General features: G+C 49.4%; 2 protein-coding genes across 4 annotated transcripts in view; one reads left to right on the top strand and one right to left on the bottom strand.

Moving 5' to 3' along the window:
• The window catches only part of LOC109320476 (E3 ubiquitin-protein ligase NRDP1-like), a 23,224-nt gene extending 18,205 nt beyond the window's left edge, over nt 1-5,019 (bottom strand). Inside the window, exon 1 of one of the 3 annotated variants that reach the window (XM_019550614.1) lies at nt 4,838-5,019. The gene's annotated coding sequence lies outside the window, so the exon portion shown is untranslated. The remainder of the gene's footprint in view (nt 1-4,837) is intronic. The other 2 variants (XM_019550605.1, XM_019550597.1) reach the window with 2 other exon arrangements.
• Nucleotides 5,020-5,092: 73 nt separating this feature from the next.
• Nucleotides 5,093-18,231, top strand: part of RAD54B (RAD54 homolog B (S. cerevisiae)) — a 107,979-nt gene continuing 94,840 nt past the window's right edge. The window contains exons 1-3 of the mRNA XM_019550571.1: nt 5,093-5,278; nt 11,750-11,894; nt 12,853-13,033. Of these exons, the coding sequence (XP_019406116.1) occupies nt 11,766-11,894; nt 12,853-13,033 (310 nt within the window). The 5' untranslated portion in view covers nt 5,093-5,278; nt 11,750-11,765. The remainder of the gene's footprint in view (nt 5,279-11,749; nt 11,895-12,852; nt 13,034-18,231) is intronic.

Genomic DNA, 18,231 nt, shown 5'->3' with positions numbered 1-18,231 from the left:
AGAGGAGAATGGGGGCAGCTCCTTGCTCTGCACGCACCCTGGGGGAGACATGAGGGGCATGTCCCCCCTGGGTTTGTGTGCATGGCAAGGGTAGGCTGGCCCACTGCAGCCACTTCCTAGTGGGGGGCAGGGGGAGGGGTTAGCCCAGGGCTGTGCTCAGGGTTGGGTGAGCAGTAGTGGTGTTGGGAGGTTATGAGATGGGGTACAGTCACCCCAACATTTACTGTAGCCACCCCATAGACCCCCTCCCAGTGCTGCTGCCACCATATGCCCTGCCCCCACCCAGCCCCCACACCAGGAAGAGGCTGGTACAGCCCCCAGCCCATAGCGTGAAGCCCAGCCTTGTCCTATGCACAAATCCAGGGGGCACACATGCCCCTCATGCCTCCCATGGGGTGTGTGCAGTGGCGGAAGCCACCCTGCCCTCCTGGACAAACCAGTTGTGGCTTCATTCTGCACCCTGCTTTACCTTGGCTGGGCAGCTCTTGCCCCTGCCTGTGCTCCATTCCCTCCTTCCCTCCCCCTCCATGAGGACCTTGATCTGCTCCCCCACGCTTCTTCTCTCCCCCGTGCCCCTTCCCCACCCACAGACATACTGGCCAGACGTTGCTCTCTAAGCTGCCAGGCTGCACTCCTGGCCATGTGCATGCTGCAGTTGCATACGTGCACGTGGCATTTATCTGTGACATTATTGGCCACATCGGCCAAAAAAAGCCGATTGCTGAGAATGTCAATTTTCCTTTTATCAGTGCTGATACAATATGGACCAATGTATTGGTGCACCTCTATGCAGCACTCCAGGATGTCACTTGTATATAGATGCAAGGCAAGACCATGCGGGTGTCCTGCTTAACTCCTGAGCTGGAAAAAAATATACCATAGTGCTGTACCTGGCTAACTGGCTCCATTTCTTAGCAGTGCTTGGGTGCAGCACTGCATGAATGTGGCTGATGGCTTCTGGCTTGCAATCTGGTGCCCACTAAGCTAGCTTGGGTACTGCTACACAGTGCCACCTATGCAGACCCGTGATTCTCAGCTAGGGTTCCCTGGCACCCTAGGTTGTCTTGACATCTTTTCATGGGGTCATACTATGTTAGCTCTGCTACATGTGCAAACATGATTCACAAAATAAACTCAGCAATTTCAAATAGGAATGTTCACCTGCTGTGTTCTCTCTGAGGTCTTTGCAACCAAGAAGTTGCTCTGTTATCTTTTTATAGTGAAGAATAAGTGAAAACTAAGCTGGAATTGTCTGAGGGGTGCCTTGAGTCTAATGAGGTTGAGAACCACTCATGTAGACCTATGCTGTGAGTTTGAGCCAAGCCCACAAACTCCTCTCTGCTGTGGTGCCCCCAAAAACTTGAAAAATGAGTAGAGATCTGGTGCAATGTGATGGCTCCTTATGCTGACTAACTGCATCTCAGTTTCTTTAGAGAACTCCAACGGTGCTTGTATGCATCTCTGCACAGGCTGAAGAGAGCCAGTCCTCTGCAATGTGGGGTATTTCCTGCTTTGCAGATCAGACCACATACCTGAAGGTAGCCAGGAGTCTGTTTTACAACACATGTGCTCAAACCTGGGCCCACAGGACAGATCTGGCCCCCAGTGCAGTGTCATCTGTCCTGTAGGTTTGTGGGTAGCCCCAAGGCTGTAACCCTGCATGCTAGACTGGGCACAAGGGGCTGGGTGGGGCTCTGAGGCCTGATTCTAGCTCATAGGACTGGGCTGAAACAGCACAAGGCTCCAAGACCCAATTCCAGCACATGGATCCAGGCAGTGGTGGCCTGGGGCCCGATCTTGACACACGGGGTATGACAGAGGCAGCACAAGATCCAAGAAAAGGAATAAAGTTGTGGAAGGGGATCATGAGACAGACCTGGTATGACTAACAGTGGCAAAAAATTTCAAGATGAGGAAGGCTACTTTCCAGATTTGAACTAAGCTTATCCTAGAGGTTCAGAGAGCCCAGCAGCATGAGGCTTCCCTTGTCTTTGGAGTAACACCTAATGGCAACCTACCAAAGTCAGAAAGATGGGAATGATGGTTTAAGACTTGCATTGGCAGCCAACATCTGTGGGGCACATCTGCCCCACAAGTTTTCTCAGTTTTTAGAGGCACATTTTTCAGCAGAAGCTGTATTACAGGAGCAAGAAAGCAGTTCTTTGCAGACCTGGGACAGTGGCAGATTGGCGGCCTGCAGTGGTGGCCATGTTGTAAGTGCAGGCCCAGCACTAGTAAAAGGCTGCCAACTCTTAGTTTTAAGCAATCAGCTTATGCCACCTATTCCAGAATGGCAGTAGCCAGAGACACCTTGTCTGGGGCACTTTATGTACCTATTTGACCCACATGGTCTAAATGTCTGATGCAGTGGTTGTTGGCTCCAGCTTGGAGATTCAGTTTTTGGGAGCCCCTTTTATAGCCATGATCCTGTAAGCAGAACACAGTACATTTGGGCTGGTTTGGAGTTTGTGTTATCAGTTTCCTAGGGTTGCTATGCTATTTCCTATGTGCTTTGCTGATTTACAAATACTGCTCACTTAAAAGTTCATGCCTGGAACATCTTTAGCCATATGGGACCTGTGCTCTGTATATACTTTAGCTTAGGACTGGGATGGACAATTATCTGGGCTGGAGGGGCACTTAGGGAGTTTTGGTGAGCTCGACATCTCCTCCTCCCAAAAGCTCACCAAAACTCCCTAAGTGGCCCAGATACAATTCTCCTTCAGAGGAACAGCTGTGAGATTGACAGTATTATTTGGCAGGCCAGAACCAGCCTGCAGGCTGTATTTTGCTGACCCTTAGCTAGGAGATTTAGGCAGCACGTGCACCGGAGTTGCTTGCTTCACATGTTTTAGCTACTTTATGAGGGTCCAGATTTCTTTACCTTCTTGGTTTATTTGGCCAGTTTGAAAGCTGAAATACCATGGCATGAATATAATCAAGCTGTTTTTAAATGGGAAGCACGACGTTTATTTTTCCATTAACTATGAACAGAAAGCACAAAAATTAAATGCAGGGAGGGGAAAACCTGGAGGTAACTATGCCTTTAAACACCTTGGGCAATAAACAAGTTATCAGTGTAACTTGGGAGGTAGGAGGAGGAAGAACATCTGACTTTAAAAAAAGTGGAAAAAAAAAGTGAAAAAAAATTAAAAAGCAAACAGCAGGCAAACTTCAGGCTACAAGTGAAGGGCACCTGGAGAAATGCTTAAAAGAATTTTAAAGTCTACGGGTAAGGGAGGCAGAAATGGTCTGATGCTTTGAGGGGTCAAATCATGCTGTCCTCTCTTGCCTACAGGTTAGCTTTGGCTGGGAGCCCTGCAGTGAGCAAAAGGAGGCACTCTCAAAGGCATGGTCAACTGGAGTTGACAGATCTCAGATGCTGCGGACTAGTAAGGAAGGCCAGGGAGCAGGCAGAGGCTAAGCAGTGTGTAGGGACCAACCTGTTTAGTCCCCTAGACCAGTGGTTCTCAACCTTTTTGTACCAGGACACATTTGTAAACACCAGCCTGCAAGGGAAACCCCACAGTTCCCCACATTTTCCTTCTTTAAAGGAGAATCCATTTTTAAAGTTTGTTGGTAACCCTTTCATACATTCTTGTGACCTATTGTCGCAACCCATGGGTTGAAAAATGCTGCCCTAGACTATCTGCTGAAGAATACTCCTTCCACTAGTACATGCTTTACCTGTTCCTTTACTCCCAACATTTTCCCTGGAAAGCACTAAATGTGCCTTGGCTACAACTTCCTCTTGACTTAAAGCTTTCACTCCGCTGCAATCTTCTCTGCAAACATCATACTTCTTGAAGTTCACCTTCATTATCAATCATCTACCCACAATTCAAGGCCTATAAGCTCCATGAAAATTTGCTTTCTGTAAGCCCTCAAGATCAGCAGTAACCAAATCATTGCCAGCACCAGTATGCCTAACAGTCTGGAAGCTGCACGTGCCAACCCTAAACATCAAGAACAGTAACAAGTGTTTACTGACTACTGTTCCATTTCTATGGCCTCAGAAAAATTATCTTCTTCCTCTGCTTTTAGGAAAACCATGTCCAGAGCCTCTTCCCAATTTGGGAATACCCTGGAGATACTAAATCCTTTCTAAGCTTTCCTCCTGCCTTGTTTGCCATGCAGGAATGTTTATTCTTGCAGTCAACATAGACTGTAAGCCTGTGCTGAGGGAAGGAGATAGTTGCTACTTTTCTGTGTATGGGTTGCACTGCTGGGGCTTAACACATTCTGTATCTCTCATTCAATTGTCTCTAGTCATGGCTGCCAATGCTCTCCCACAGCTATTGCTGGTGTTAACCAGGCTCTTGAGCAGACAGCGATAACCAGCAACTCCTGGCTACTGAGAACCTTCTCATGAAGAAGTTCTGCTGCGTGCAATGTCACCCAGCTCCTCCCTGAACTCTGCCATCAAGGGTGGCTTGATGCCAAGAGCCGCTGTCTCAGCAGTGCAGGCAGCCGGGCCTGAGCCCGGGTGGCAGCTGTGGAGTCCGCCCTTCTCCTAGGCCAGCACAAGGTCCCGGGCTATTCTGTCTCATGCTGCTGGCCCATCGAGCTGGCGTTCCTGCACCCCCATCTCTGCCTGCATTGGTGTAGCCAACCCTCAGCATGTGTCACAAGTAGCACCGGTAGCCCCTGAGAGTGGCGGGCAGGCAGCGAGAAGCAGAGCACAGGGCACCCCGGGGAGCAGAAAACCGAGCAGCAGATCGGGGGAGGGAGCACAAGGCAGGGAGCCGCTAGCGGAGCATATCAGCCCAGGGAAGCAGGGGAGGTCCGCATTACCCGGGCCCGGGTGGCGCCAGCCCGGTCCGCGCCCCACACCCACCTGGCGCAGCCGCCGCCCCCGGCCCGAAGCCGCTTGGAGCAAAGACGCTATCTAGCTTGATATTCCGACACCGCCGCAAATGAGAGCCCAGGGCCCTTTACGGCTGGTATTGCTTGACGGCAGAGCCCCGCACTAGTGACACCCCAGCCAAGCCGCTATGCTAAAAGTGGCCGAAAGAGCAGCCGCATGCGCAACACAGGCGTACAAGTCACTGACAAAAGAGCCGGCCATTCTAGCGCGAGAGCAAGCCCACGGGGGCGGGGACTGAAGACAGCTTCGCGCCCCTGAAGCTACGTGGGGAGAGATAGGCGCATGCGCAGAAGAATCAGTTGTATCGCTGGCGGGATCCTTGAGCTGCGTTGGCTGCGGCTGCGGGCAGAAGTGGGTACGCATGCGCCATGGGACGAGTGGCTGACGGGAGCCGGCAACCGCGGCGGGACGGTTGAGAGCGCGCCCAGCGTCCCGGGGAGCGGGTGCGTATGGCGGGGGCGAGGGTCGTGTAGAGAGCACCCCGGGGCGGGGAGTTGTGTGCTGGCGGCGGTGTTGCTAGTGTACGATAATGATCCTGTTTGTACGATCATTTCAACCCTTCTACCATGGACGGTCAATGATAGTAAAAGTGTTTGGTTTGCTCTTGTGGCTCCTAGCCCCGCCTCAGCCGATCCCGGATAGTGCGTGTGCAATGCAGCTGGTGTGGACAAGGTGAGGAAAAACCATGCAGCTACCCAGGTCGCTGGGCTTAGGAAGCAGGCTCTGGAGGGTGCTGGGGATGGTGGAACCATCTTCCACTGAGCTCAGCTGATGAGTACCCAATAGCCCCTTCTAAGAACAAGGGGGGCTAACTGTTCCTCTGTGGGTATAAGGCCCATGATCCCCTTACATGTCTGATACTCCAGTTTGAGAAACTGGCAAGAAGCAGCTTTGTACGCTGGTGCTGCATGCTTTTCTGAACAGTGCACATTTATTGTCAGTTAAAGACTGTGGTTCCCCATTTGAAATTTGTCAATCCTGGACAATCCTAATTCAGGGGTGTCAAACTCATGGGCTGGTCATTAAGCCAGTTTTGACTGCCTTGTGTGCAGGTTCCCATGTACTGCATGCAGCATGTGCTGGCTCCGGATCTGTGGACTGCATGCATCATGTGCTAGTCCTGGCCCCACATGTAGGGCATGTGCTGCCCACAGAGTTCAGGGCTGACTTGGGGTATGCTCTTCATGTGGTAGTTAGACCAGACCTGCCATGCGTGCTGAATCTGGCATGCAGGGCTGGTTTGCAGGCCTGATCTGAACTGGCCCTTGATCTAGCCTGAAGGGCCAGGCTGACGCATGCAGTGCATACCCCAGGCTGGCTCCAGCTCTTTATACTGTGTTCACTTGCCAGCCCCAGCATCCCGCAGCACAAGGTGTGTAGGGCCAGTCTGGGCCATGTGACAGCCTTGCCAGACTGGCTCTGTGGGCCTGCTCTGGATTGTCTGGATCAGATGTGCAAGGCTGGTTTGGCACTGCCGTGTGCACCTTGGAATGGCTCTGTGTCTTGTGCAGCGCACATTTCAGACTGGCCCAGTGTGTACCAGCTCCAGTTCCTGCTCCATAAGCAGTCTATGTTAGATGGGCTCCATGCACTGCATGCAGCTCATGGGCCCAAAGCTAGTACGTGCTGCGTGCAGCATGCGGTGCGAATTGGAGACACACAGGCAGCCCTGTGGGGTTGATGATGGGCTCTACAGGTCAGATCTGGCCCACTGGCTGTGTCTTTGACAGTCTTGTCTTAACTTATTGTGGTAGCGAAGTGAACACTGGGAGGAAAGTGAACTTTTTGAGCCTTTCATTGGAATGGAAGTTTTGGGATCTCTTTCACAACTAATGTGCATATTGTCTATAAGGCAAACTTTCCAGATTGACATTTGCAATTTCACCAGAAAGCTCAGAGGTGGGACTTACTGTCACCCAGGTATGTGAGTCAGGTTTGGGTCAGTGCAGTTCAAATGGCATTTATGCCTATTTTGGATGTTGCCTATTACTGGGCTACAACAAGGCTTTCTAGCTGGTGACCTGTGGGCTTCATGCAGTCCATTGGGGGCTACATTGTGGCCCTGGGCTCCCACCTGACCACCACTTTTGCCATTGCTTCAGTTGCAGAAGCAGCCAGGGACTCTGGGCTCCTTCTCCCCTCCAGCTTCTCCTTCCCCACCCCAAGGGGTGGGGTGGTACAGCATGGCACAGCCTGCATTGCTGAAGGAGCCTGCAGTCTGGGCACCTTAAGGTGAAATGCAGCAGGGGAGACTGTGGCTGGGGAGGTGAGGATAAGGCAGGGCACCTGGGCACTGGTGTTGTTGGGGATGTGTGGTGGGGGAGTTAGGGAGAAGTGGTGCAGTGTGGTGTTGCTCAGCTCAGTGAGGGGAAAGGCTTATCGTTCAGTAGTGAGGGGGGTGAGGGGTACCTGGGTACATGGTGCAGTGGGGGGAAGTGGTGTGTGATGCAGTGGGGGGAGGCACATGCAGTGGGGTGATGCAGCAGCAGAAGACTGCTTAGGCATGCAATATGGTGGGGGAGGGAGGAGGCATTGTGCAGTGGTGGGGAGGGACATGAAGTGCAATGGTGGGGAGGGTGTGCATGGTGGCACCGATATGTGGTACTGCTGGTGGGGGGGAGGTGCAGTGCCACTAAATTACCAGATCACTTTGTGAATTAAAGTTTAACCCAGGATCTATCACATCCCTCCCCCCTGCAAGTGGGGGTTGCAAATTGAGGCCCCTGCAGTGAGGGAGGGAGGGGTAGGGGCAGGTGCTAGGGTGAGTGGGGCTCTGGCTGGGCTGGGTGGTGGGACAGTTGGAGCCCAGATGGCTGAAGCCTCCCCACCCCACACCTGGATGACCACTATACACATCCTGGTGGACACCTGGGGGGCATGTGCTCCCCTGATCTGTGTGTGGGGTGGAGGTGGCTGCTGCTGCACACTGGGCTTTGCACTCCAAGCCCCACTGCAGCTGCCCTGGGAGTGGCACAAGGCCATGTGTGTCCCGCCACTGAGCTGAGGCTTGCTTGCTGCCTGCCCAGTGGCAGGACATGGAGCCTTTGACAGTTGATATCAGTCTGGCGAGACCGAGCGTGTGCATGTGCTCAGCCTCCCCAGACTGAAATTGACTGTCAGAGGCTCCACTATTGACCAATTGCGATTGACTAGCTGGTGACTACTGCACTAGAGGCAGGGGCATATGGTGCAGCAGGGCAATATTCTGTGCACCCAGGCGTCACACATTGTACAGTGCCGTGGTGGGGTATAGCATGGTGATGTGCAGCGAAGGGAGGTAACCATGTCTGCAGTGCAGCAGATAGATGCATGCTGCAGTGTAGGGGTCATACAGTGTGTGGTCCTGGGGACCCACGGCTTCCCCTGGTGCAACCCCTAATAGTGCAGCCTGCAGGGTGTGTGGCCTCTTGATGCTTGTATGTTGGACAACCCTGGTCTGCAGTTGACCCTAGTTATGCATAAGCATACGGTTCACCTATTGTCTAGAATTGCTGTGTAAACCTTCTGAGCATGATGTGCTTAATTTCAGTGCACGTTTTAGACAAAATTGTAATCCAGTGATAATAATGTATGCCTGGGAAGTTTCTGAGATGGATGAGACAAATGGCAGAGAAACTGGACTCAAGTTATGCGTATGTTGATCCTGTCCAAAAAGATCTAATATTGATTACTTGTCTAGCCATATGTGGAAATTAGTGACTTCCTTTTGCAGAGGGCTCCAGTTCTTCCTTTTGCAGAATGTTTTGAGAATCCTGTATGAGACAGAGAAAAATCCAGAAATTAATAAGAACTGTCATACTGGATCAGAAAAAAGGCCCACCTCACCAAGTAGCAAGGATCTGGCCCATGGAGTGCAACTGTCCAGCCTCTGTTGCTTCCTCTGGGTCCCAAATTGACCCGCATGCTGCACACAGCATGCCCTGGACCTGCCCTGCATGCTGGACTGGTGGTGCCACAGATGTAAGGCAGGAGAAGCAGGATTGTTTAAGAGTGATCACTGAAGTTGCATACCCTCTCAGTTACAAGTAATTATAGGTTGAAAGATGTTCTTAGCTTGAGGTTAGTAAATACCTTAATACAGCTCTTGTTAGCTATTTGGACTGTCATTTGAAGGGGATCAACGATGGAATTGAGTCTAAAAGAACTAGAACCTAAAATACCTGTTCAATAGGGCTGAAGCTTCAATAGCCGATTTGATTTGGGGGCCGAATCTCCAAATCTGAATTGAATTGAGAGACCCTTTAAAAGGTCCAAATTGAATCAGAAGCCTCTGAATCCATTCATCGATTCAGGCAGTACCTGCTTGCCATTGCAGGGAGCTGGACCCAGGCTCCATGCTGGTAAGTAGGGGGTGGGGGCTGGCTAAGGAGAGAGAGGACCATGGAGGGACCCCCCGCCCATCCCCATCCCCCACCGTTGCCTTGCCTGGCCCCAGCATCCCAGCACTTTAAAAACACAAACACCCCTGCACTCACCAGCTGCAGCACTGGCGATCAGGGCCTCTGGGGGCTTGTGGCAGAGCGCCCCCCCCCCATGCAGTGTGGAGCAGCAGGAATTGCCTTCTCCTCTTGGGACCCATGTGGCAGCTGTTGCATTACACAGGTGCAGTGTGGCTTGGCAGGGCTTCCTGCACTGTCCCAGAGCTGGGGGGCTCCAGCAGTCACCTGGAGGCCAGCAGCGCTTAGGCCAAGTGGCCCCAGCTCCCAGACTGCTGCTGTAGCCGGTGAGTGTGAGGCTTTTTTTAAATGTTGGGACATTGGGGCCTGGCGGGGCAGCCAATGGGGGGGGAGGAGATTTGGTCCCATGGGTGACTGGTGCCCCCTGAGTCAGGGTAGGCACTTGCCCCCCAGCCCCCCAGTGGCCAGTCAGTGACCGGGGGAAGAGGGGTCCCCCGCAGCCGATTGTGTTGACCCAGAAGTGCCACAGGGATCGCTTCTCCTGGCACGCCCACTCCTTGATTGGCGCTCTCAGGGTGGACCCTGTAGTGCTCCTGCTTGTCCCCTGCCCGTCGCCTAAGCAGGGAACTCTGGCTGTCACGGGGTGCACCAGCGCTTTCAAGGGACGCCTGTGCACCCTGTACACATTGCCACTGTTCAGCCCAATTCATTGGCCAAATTTCCGAATCGAATCAGGACAGTGATTTGAATCGCAGTTTGCTCAGTGGCACCCTAAACATCCATATGGGTTTGCACGTACAGGTGTTGTCTTTATATTTAATATCACATGATTTGAATAAAAACAAGAACCTTTGCTTGTAATAAGTTTTGCTTACTCTATTTATTCTTTTTTATATTTTAAAAAGCAAAAATGCAGTAAACCTAATGCAGTGGCCACCAACCGGTGGATCTCAATCCACTGGTAGATCTTGGAGCCTCTTGCAGTAGATTTCGGAGCCTCTTGAAGTTGATCCGAGGCTGGGGCAGGGTGGCTAGGTGCCCGTGTGCTTGTATGCACCTGCCCCAGCCCAGCAGGTCAGTCTGTGGGGAAGGGGCGGGGGCTAGATAGAGGCCCCTGCTGTAAGGGACAGTGCCACAGAGGCAGGAGCAGGCGTAAATTAAATGGGGCCCCAGCTGGGTGAGACTTGCCTGCTGGGGAGGCATGCCTCCAAATAACTTTTTCTCCCTCTGACCTGATCTGCGTCCCTCCCTTCCCGCCCCACAGACTTACCTGATGGGGTGGGGGCGGGGGGAAGCGATGGTGCACAGTAGATCTTGAGTTGCTTTTAAATGCCAAAGGTGATCTCCTACTTAAAAAGGTTGTAGACCATTGACCTAATGTTTTCCATAGATGCAAATAGACACTTGCTCATGACATCCTCTAAGTTTAATTTAACAGCAATAAGGGAACTGAGGTTGGGGAATTGTTCTTAAAAGTACAACCAGAGTGTTTAGATTGCATCAGTAGAGATATAGAAGACTCTTGCAAAACCTGGGGAAAGTTTGAGCATTAAATGAATTAAAATGAAACCCCCTGAGAATGCATCTACATACACAAATAACCATGCAGGGTCAAAAAAAAATGAGGGTCATTCTTTTGTGAGATAAAGTCTGCTAACAAGTTCATATATTCTTTCTGGCTGCAAGCTAGGTACAACACAAAAAGCAGTCAGCTATGCTTATAATTTTAGTGTGTCTATTTTTAAAATTATCCTGCTTTGCAGCTCTTGTATAAATTTTCTTAGACAGCTTGCTGTGTGGCTGACAGGCCACTGGGGTGCAGAACAGTGCAAAAAAAAGCTTATCATTTGAATATACAGTAGCTATTAAAAGCATTGTCGATGTCTTGTTCCCATAGATAGCATAGCATAATTCTGTACATGCTATGTTTAATTATATTCTTGATCAGTAGTTGTCAAGTAATTTTTAACAAATTATTTCAGATACCTAGTTATAAAATAACCTGTGAGAAACCAAGGTTTACTCCATTATTTCACTGTTCCTTTCAGTGCGTTGTGTGTACTAGAATTGGATTTTCAAGATTAGCTGTGAAGGGCATAAGAGTAATTTCTGTTTCCACATATCTTTCTTTTTATAGTCTAACATCTCTGTATAATTTGTAGAAAAGTAATTCCTATGCTACATATTCTATCATTGACTAGATGAAAGAGGAAATAGTAAAGCAGGATTTATATGGTATAAATCAGGAAAAATGTCATTTACTAGCTTAGTCCTTTAATTTATGGTATGCGCACATATTTTTAAAAAAATGATTAATTAGTTTGGTTACTTTTATTCTGTTGGATCGGAGAACAAATATTTCTGTTTGGAAATTATTGAGATATTTTAATTTTTAAGAAGCATTTATAGAGCGATTCATTAAAATGCTTTTGCCATTATTCTGCATTGCCAAAAAACCCCACCTTTTGTATCTGATGTTTTTCAGATTGGCAGAATTGAATATGAGGCGATCAGCAGCTCCAAGTCAACTGCTAGGGAACTCAGCAAAAAAACCAAGGTTTATACCTCCGGGGAACAAGAATACAATCTGTTTGGAGAAAGAAGTAGAACAACTGGGCCCAGGATTTAAGGTAGCAGAGGTAAAAAAGAAGAATGCAGTGGGAAAACATATATGTATATGTAGCACTGTTACTAAAGTCTGAGATGTCTGCCTACAACGAATAGCCCTTAATCACACAAGTAATCTTAACTGGTCAGAACCTGATATCTTTACTCAAGCTGAATCTTGCCTTCTGTTCTATAACTAGGACCTGTTCACATCAGTGGGGAAGAGAATATATTAGTAAGGTGCTTTACAACACCTAAGTAAAAGTAATCAGAATACAGATCATATACAAGTCCCATTGTAGTCAAAGTATGGATTACAGTATTGGCCTGGGCTTTGGATACTGGGTCATTGCTGCCTGTAGAATGTTTGGAATGCCCTGGCAAAAACCATTTCAGAAAAACAAAGTCACTTTTCAAGAACTGTAATTTAAAAATGTTGGTGTGTTGAGTAAGTGTTATTAATAAGGATTCAGATATTTCAGGCTCTAATACCAGAAAACTCACTATGTCATAACTTAAATTGCAGAAACCTTTGAACTGAGTTCATAAGCAGATGATGTTATTTCTATTTTATATTAGAAGTGTGGGTTTTTTGCATGTGTGTGTGTACACTGTCACCTGGTTTTGCCTGCCTTATTATGAAAAATCTACTTCCCACTAGTTGCTAGGGCAGTCAGTGGGATTGCTTGTTGTAATTAAAGGCTGGAAGTAGTAGTATTTGGATCACAATGACTTGCATAGATGTCATAGAAAAGGAATGATTTGTCTTAGCCTGTATTGCCAAACTTTGAAACTTGTGGAGAAGCGTGGGAGTTTGGATGCAGTTTATATCTAATTATTGTCTTGAAATCATAAGATGCACAATGTTAAACCTAATGTATATCTGAATTCTGGTATTTTCTGTACTATGAACAGCTGCATATTTATCGGCAAAAGCTGTGTTATGAGTGAATGCTCTCCTGAATGTGTTTTTCTCTCTAGGGTAAAGAGAAACAACAGAGTGGCCTTGGACATACAAGGGCTCTTTCTGAAACACATGGACTAGATGTAAGTGCTACAAAAGCTGTGGAATTTGTTGGAGAAATAAGTTCAATGGAAAAAGCTAATGGAGAAAATAAGTATAAGGCAGCTGAAGTGAAGGCAGTAAATAGACTCAATACAGGTAAGATAATACTCACTTTTCATATTGACTCCAATGGAGCAATTTGGGGAACACAAGTCTAATTTATTACTACATTTAATTACATGGTGCTGGAAGTCTTCTATTGGTAGCATTGTGTTGTACTACCAAAAAAGGTTATTTAAATCTATTTCTTCCTTTTTTTCACCCCCATTTTTGATCTAGCAGGTGTTGGAGACCAGCTGGTAGTGCCACCTTTTGTAACACTTTTGTGGTCTTTGTAAAGAATGTATAGAGGAAGGAGGCAGATCCATGCAATTCATTACTGCTTCTTTTTGGTTTATCTCCAAAATTGTGCGGTGAACTCATGTTTGACAAAACTATTAATGCAAGACGTTGGCCTAACTTTATTATTAAAAAATATATATTTTGAAAAAGATACAGTATTAATTAGAATGAACATTTTTTAGGGATTTATGTCTTCTTAAGACTAAGTTTGGGAGTGATTAGAAAGAATCATTCCATCTGCATCTTACTCTAATTGCTGGTTAAACTGGTGAATTTCACTTGAAACAAGTGACAGAAGCTTGTGCTTGATGTTATACACCTACATTGGTTTCTTTAGGTCGGGGTGGACAAAATATGGCTCATGGGCCATATCTGGCCTGCTAAGGTATTTTGTCCAGCCTGCCGTGGGTCTCTTGGCCTCGCCCACCCCATATAGCAGTGTGGGAAATGGCACATGTGGCTGGTTCCACTATCCCCAGGTGTGCAGCAGGGCAGGGGCAAAATGGCGACCAGACTCAGCTCACTGGCAAGCCCCTGTGGCCTGCCTGGCTGCTGCTGCCAGTGTCTCCACTGCTGCCTGGGCACCCCATCCCATTTTCCCTATACCCACTGCTGGGGGTGCTGGATGGAGCAGTTGGGTGGGCAGGGTCTCTATGGAGACTGACTTGGGACCCAGAGGGCACACTTGGCTGGCTGGATTGGATGGTTCTGTGGGTGGCTAGGGAGTGGGGTGGGGGGGCGGGACTTGTATTGTGGTGCAGTGACACTATTGGACCTGGGGCAGACCTGTGATTTGCTCCCCATGTATCCCTGCTTGCAGAACTGGCTCCTGTCACAGGTACATGTGAGGAGTGGATTTCGGCTTTGCCCTGGGCCCCAGCCCCACACTGTCACCTCCTTGTGTTCTTGGCCTCACACTGTCCACCACCCCACAACCCCAACGGAGGAGTTGGACAGGCAGTGTCTCCATGGAGACTGACTTGGGACTCCCACAGCAGGGCACACTTGGCTGGGTGAATGGGATGGGGCTGTGGGCAGGCAAAGAGTGGGGTGAGGAGCCGGGGCTGGGATTGTGGGGCAGTGACGGTGCTGGGCTGAGGCCTGGGACAGATCTGTTATTTGCTCCCCATGTGTCCCTACCTACGGAACTGGCTTCTGTCACAGGGAGCGAATTGCAGTTATTGCTCCCAGCCCTGCACTGTCACCTCCTTGTGAACCTGGCCCTGCATTGTCACCACCCCGCAATTCTGGTCCGCCCATCCATCCCAGTCCCAAATGCTGCTCCCTGCCCACCTGTGGTGGCCCACACTGGTCTCCATGGAGACCCTGCTTGCCTGCTCTGTCCAACACTGTTGATGGGTGCAGGCCAGACAGACCAGGGTTCCCAGGCAGCTGGGCTAGCTGTTGCCCACCTCCATCCCCCCAGCCTGCAAAAGCTCACTCAGCTCACTATGTAATTGCCTACCCCTACTTCAGGTTAATGAAAAAGTTTTCTTTGAACAATCTACAAGTGAGAACGACAAAATGAGTGTTTATCAATCTGAATTGAACATTTAAATATACATTCTTTGAAACTTGGTGTAAGTAGACACTCTTCATGGAATTCTTTAGAGGAACACCAATATATCGGTGGCTTATTAGATTGGCACATGGTTAGGAATGCAGCTTGGCAGCTTGGAGAGCAGTGTCTTGCTTGTAAGTCTTTGGGAGGCAACTGGGGCATGCGGGAGGGAAGTAGTGTGGTGGGGGGCAGATCAAGGCCCCCATGTTGAGGGAGGGAATGAGGCAGGGGCAGGAGCAGGTGCTGCCCGGGCAGGAGCAGATGCTGCCCAGCCAGTGTGGTGAATGGGACATCAGGGTGGGGCATGGGGCAGACCAGCAGATAGCTTGTCCAGGGGTCGTAGGGAGCAGGGGTGGCTCCCTGCTGCTGTGCACATCCCTGGGAGAGGTATGGGGGCCATGTGACCCCCCCCAACCCCGGTTTGTGTGTGGGGCGAGGTGCAGGCTGCCCTCTATGGGATCAGGGCCGGGGCTTCACTCAGGGCAGGTGAGGGTGGGCCAGGCAGCAGTGGTGGCACTGGGAGGGGTGGCTACAGCCAACCCTGTAGTCACCCCTCCCAACAGCATTGCTGCCCACCGTGAGCACAGCTTAGGCCCAGCCCTCACATCCGGAAGAAGCTGGCAGAGCCGCTGGCCCTGAGCCCACTGCAGGCAGCCCAACCTCGCCCCATGCCCAAATCTGGGGGGCACATACCCCTCAAGCCTCCCCTGGGGGCAGTGAATGTGACCCTGGGGTGGAGAATGGGGCAGACCCGTGGATGGCTCCCCCAGATGAGCCATCCGTGGGTCTGTCCCATGCTCCACCTCAGGGTCACATTCAGTGTCCTGACTGGGCAGTGCCTGTCCCACTCCTTCCCTCACTGTGGGGACTTCAATCTGCCCCCCTCATGTACCTTCCCTCTCCCCCCACCCCTTCCTCCCAACAGACTTACCAACAGGAAGCTGCTCTCTGTGCTACTGGTCTGCGTTCCTGTAAATTGGCTATTGGATTGGAATCAACCAATATGGATGGTTAATAATTGGCCATCAGTATTACCCAAGAAAATCTTTATCGGTGCACCTCTAGAATTTACATGTGATTTGATTGTATGTAGCTCGTATAAATTGAAGTGAATAGCTTTTAATTTTTCTTTTATTATTAAACTCCCATTATTGTACTGAACTGTGAAACTTTTAAAACAGATTTTTCCGTTGTATGAGAATGTATTAAGCATGTATTAGGAAAACAGATTTACTACTGTTTTTATGAAAGAATAAAAATAACTGTGCAACATTCAATATCTGAAGTGCAGATGAGGGAAGAAGACTTTAGAAGTATGTTTATATCACACATGACTATTAAATTAAGCAGTAAATCCTAAAAGAAAAAAATAGTTTAGCATTACCCTATTGTAAACTCAGTTCAGACTAAAAGGATTACAATATATCATCTTCAGGGCAAATCTTAAATCCAATAAACATACCATGAGAAGATCAGGGAAAATGTAAAATCAAAATAGTTATAACTAAGAAATTTGGCAAAAAAATTGTTCTTATTATAGGGTATAGAAACCAAATGCATTTATAAACAAATACAAGTTACACGACAGACCACTGACTTCCTAGCTAGCCGTGTTACTGATGCTATTACAGTCCTTTGCCATTAGGTGGAAGAACACTGAGTGACAGTTGTTGCCAAATGCAAAGCAGGGTTTTCTGGGATGGAACTGATTTAGTGTTGTGGATACACACACACTGTATGCCAGGTGTAACTTAAACTAGTGTAGTTACTCCTGATTTCCAAGGCAAAACACAACAGTAGGACTAGGGACAGACATTCAAAAAGCCCGAGCCTGAATTGATTCAGTCTTTGCCCAGCTAGCTCTCTACCCGGCTGGCTGTGCTGCTGGCTGGGCTCAGTGTCCGGAATACTGAGCTGCAGCTGCTGGGGATGGCCACATCCCCACAGCCCAGCCCCACCATGTGACTGTCTTGGCTGGGGCTGAGCGAGGCCAGCCCAGCCAGTGGAAGCAGGACCACCTCTGGCAGCTGTAGCTCAGTTACAGCTGCTCCCCATGCCCCGGCTGAGCCAGGCAGCAGTGCGCAGAGCTCTTCCTCCCTGCCCCATGGTGACAGTGGGGGGGAAGAGTGTCTCCCCCCCGACCCCAGCGGGGTGGGGAGGAGCAGGGGGAAGAGTTCCCCTCCAGAACTGGGCAGCCCTGCAGAGCCTATGGTGGGGGAGGTGGGGGGGGAAGGAGAGGGAGAGGGAGAAGGAGCAGGAGTCCTACTCCAGTGCCACACAGAGCCCCAGTCCCCCACCCTGAAGGGAGGAGAAGGAGGGGGAAGAGTCCCCATTCCCCCACCCCCACAGCACAGAACAGAGCCCCAGCACGGCCCCATTAAGGTGAACGCAGTGGGGAAAAGGGTTAACTCCTCCCTCCATCCCTTCTGCGCTGTAGCTACAGTCTGCCAGCTCCAGGGGCCACTGCTGCAGCCCCTTCCCCTCTGCTCTCCAGCTGCCAGGGAGACCCTGGCTGTGGTGGGGGAGGAGGGGAAGGAGGGAATAATTAACCCCCCCTCCCTGCCCACTTTGCCTTAACAGGGCTATGCTGGCCAGTATCTCACCACGTCCCATCCCTGCTCAGGCTAGGGAGTAGAGGGGCAGGGCCAGCCCTGGTCTGGAGCACAGTAGAGCCCCACCGAGAGAGCATGCTGGAGGAATCTGGTTTAACTTAAACCAGAAAAGGGTCTGGGACAGACATTGCATAAACCGGTTTGAGCTCAATCTGTTAAGTGTGATACTACATTCAACCAGGTTTATCTCAAACTGGTTTCAGCCATTTTGAAACTGGTTTATGTGTATGGAATGTGTCTGTTCTGTTACAGGTTTAAGCCAGTTTCTGATCACTTAAACCGGTTTTGTGTAATCTCTATCCCTAACCTAGGTGTGTACATCATGCCATGTGCCTGCACTCATAATGGAATATTTTTGGATGTTGAAATTTATTTATTCTCAGCCAGGATTATAGGGCAGGAAGTGATCTTTGTACATCAAGCCCAGTCCCTTGTTGTTGTTGGCAGTTGTATCATATAATCTGTTTAATAAACTAATTGAACCATAAGCTAACTCAGGCAAATTCCTTGCTGCCACGGTTCCTATTGAAACGTTCCTCATTCTTTGTGGTGGAAGGCAAGGCAGAGTTGAACTGTATAGACTAACACAGATAATTACCTCTCTCATTCCTTTGGTGGTTAGAAACTTTCTAGTTTCCAGTCTAAATTCTGTTCTTGTGCCAACATTGTCCTACTATTTAAATAATTATATTCCCTTTCTGGTGTTTACCTTTCTGATATGTTTAGAGATAGTTTCATAGTTTCTAGGGTTGGAAGGGACCTGAGCAGTTCATCTAGTC

The sequence above is a fragment of the Crocodylus porosus genome, unplaced genomic scaffold (genome assembly GCF_001723895.1).
Source record: "Crocodylus porosus isolate Cpor-Errol unplaced genomic scaffold, CroPor_comp1, whole genome shotgun sequence".
In the NCBI taxonomy this organism is placed as follows: Eukaryota; Metazoa; Chordata; order Crocodylia; family Crocodylidae; genus Crocodylus; species Crocodylus porosus.
The sequence above is the reverse complement of the archived record's forward strand: the minus strand, read 5'-3'. Positions and strand labels throughout refer to the sequence as shown.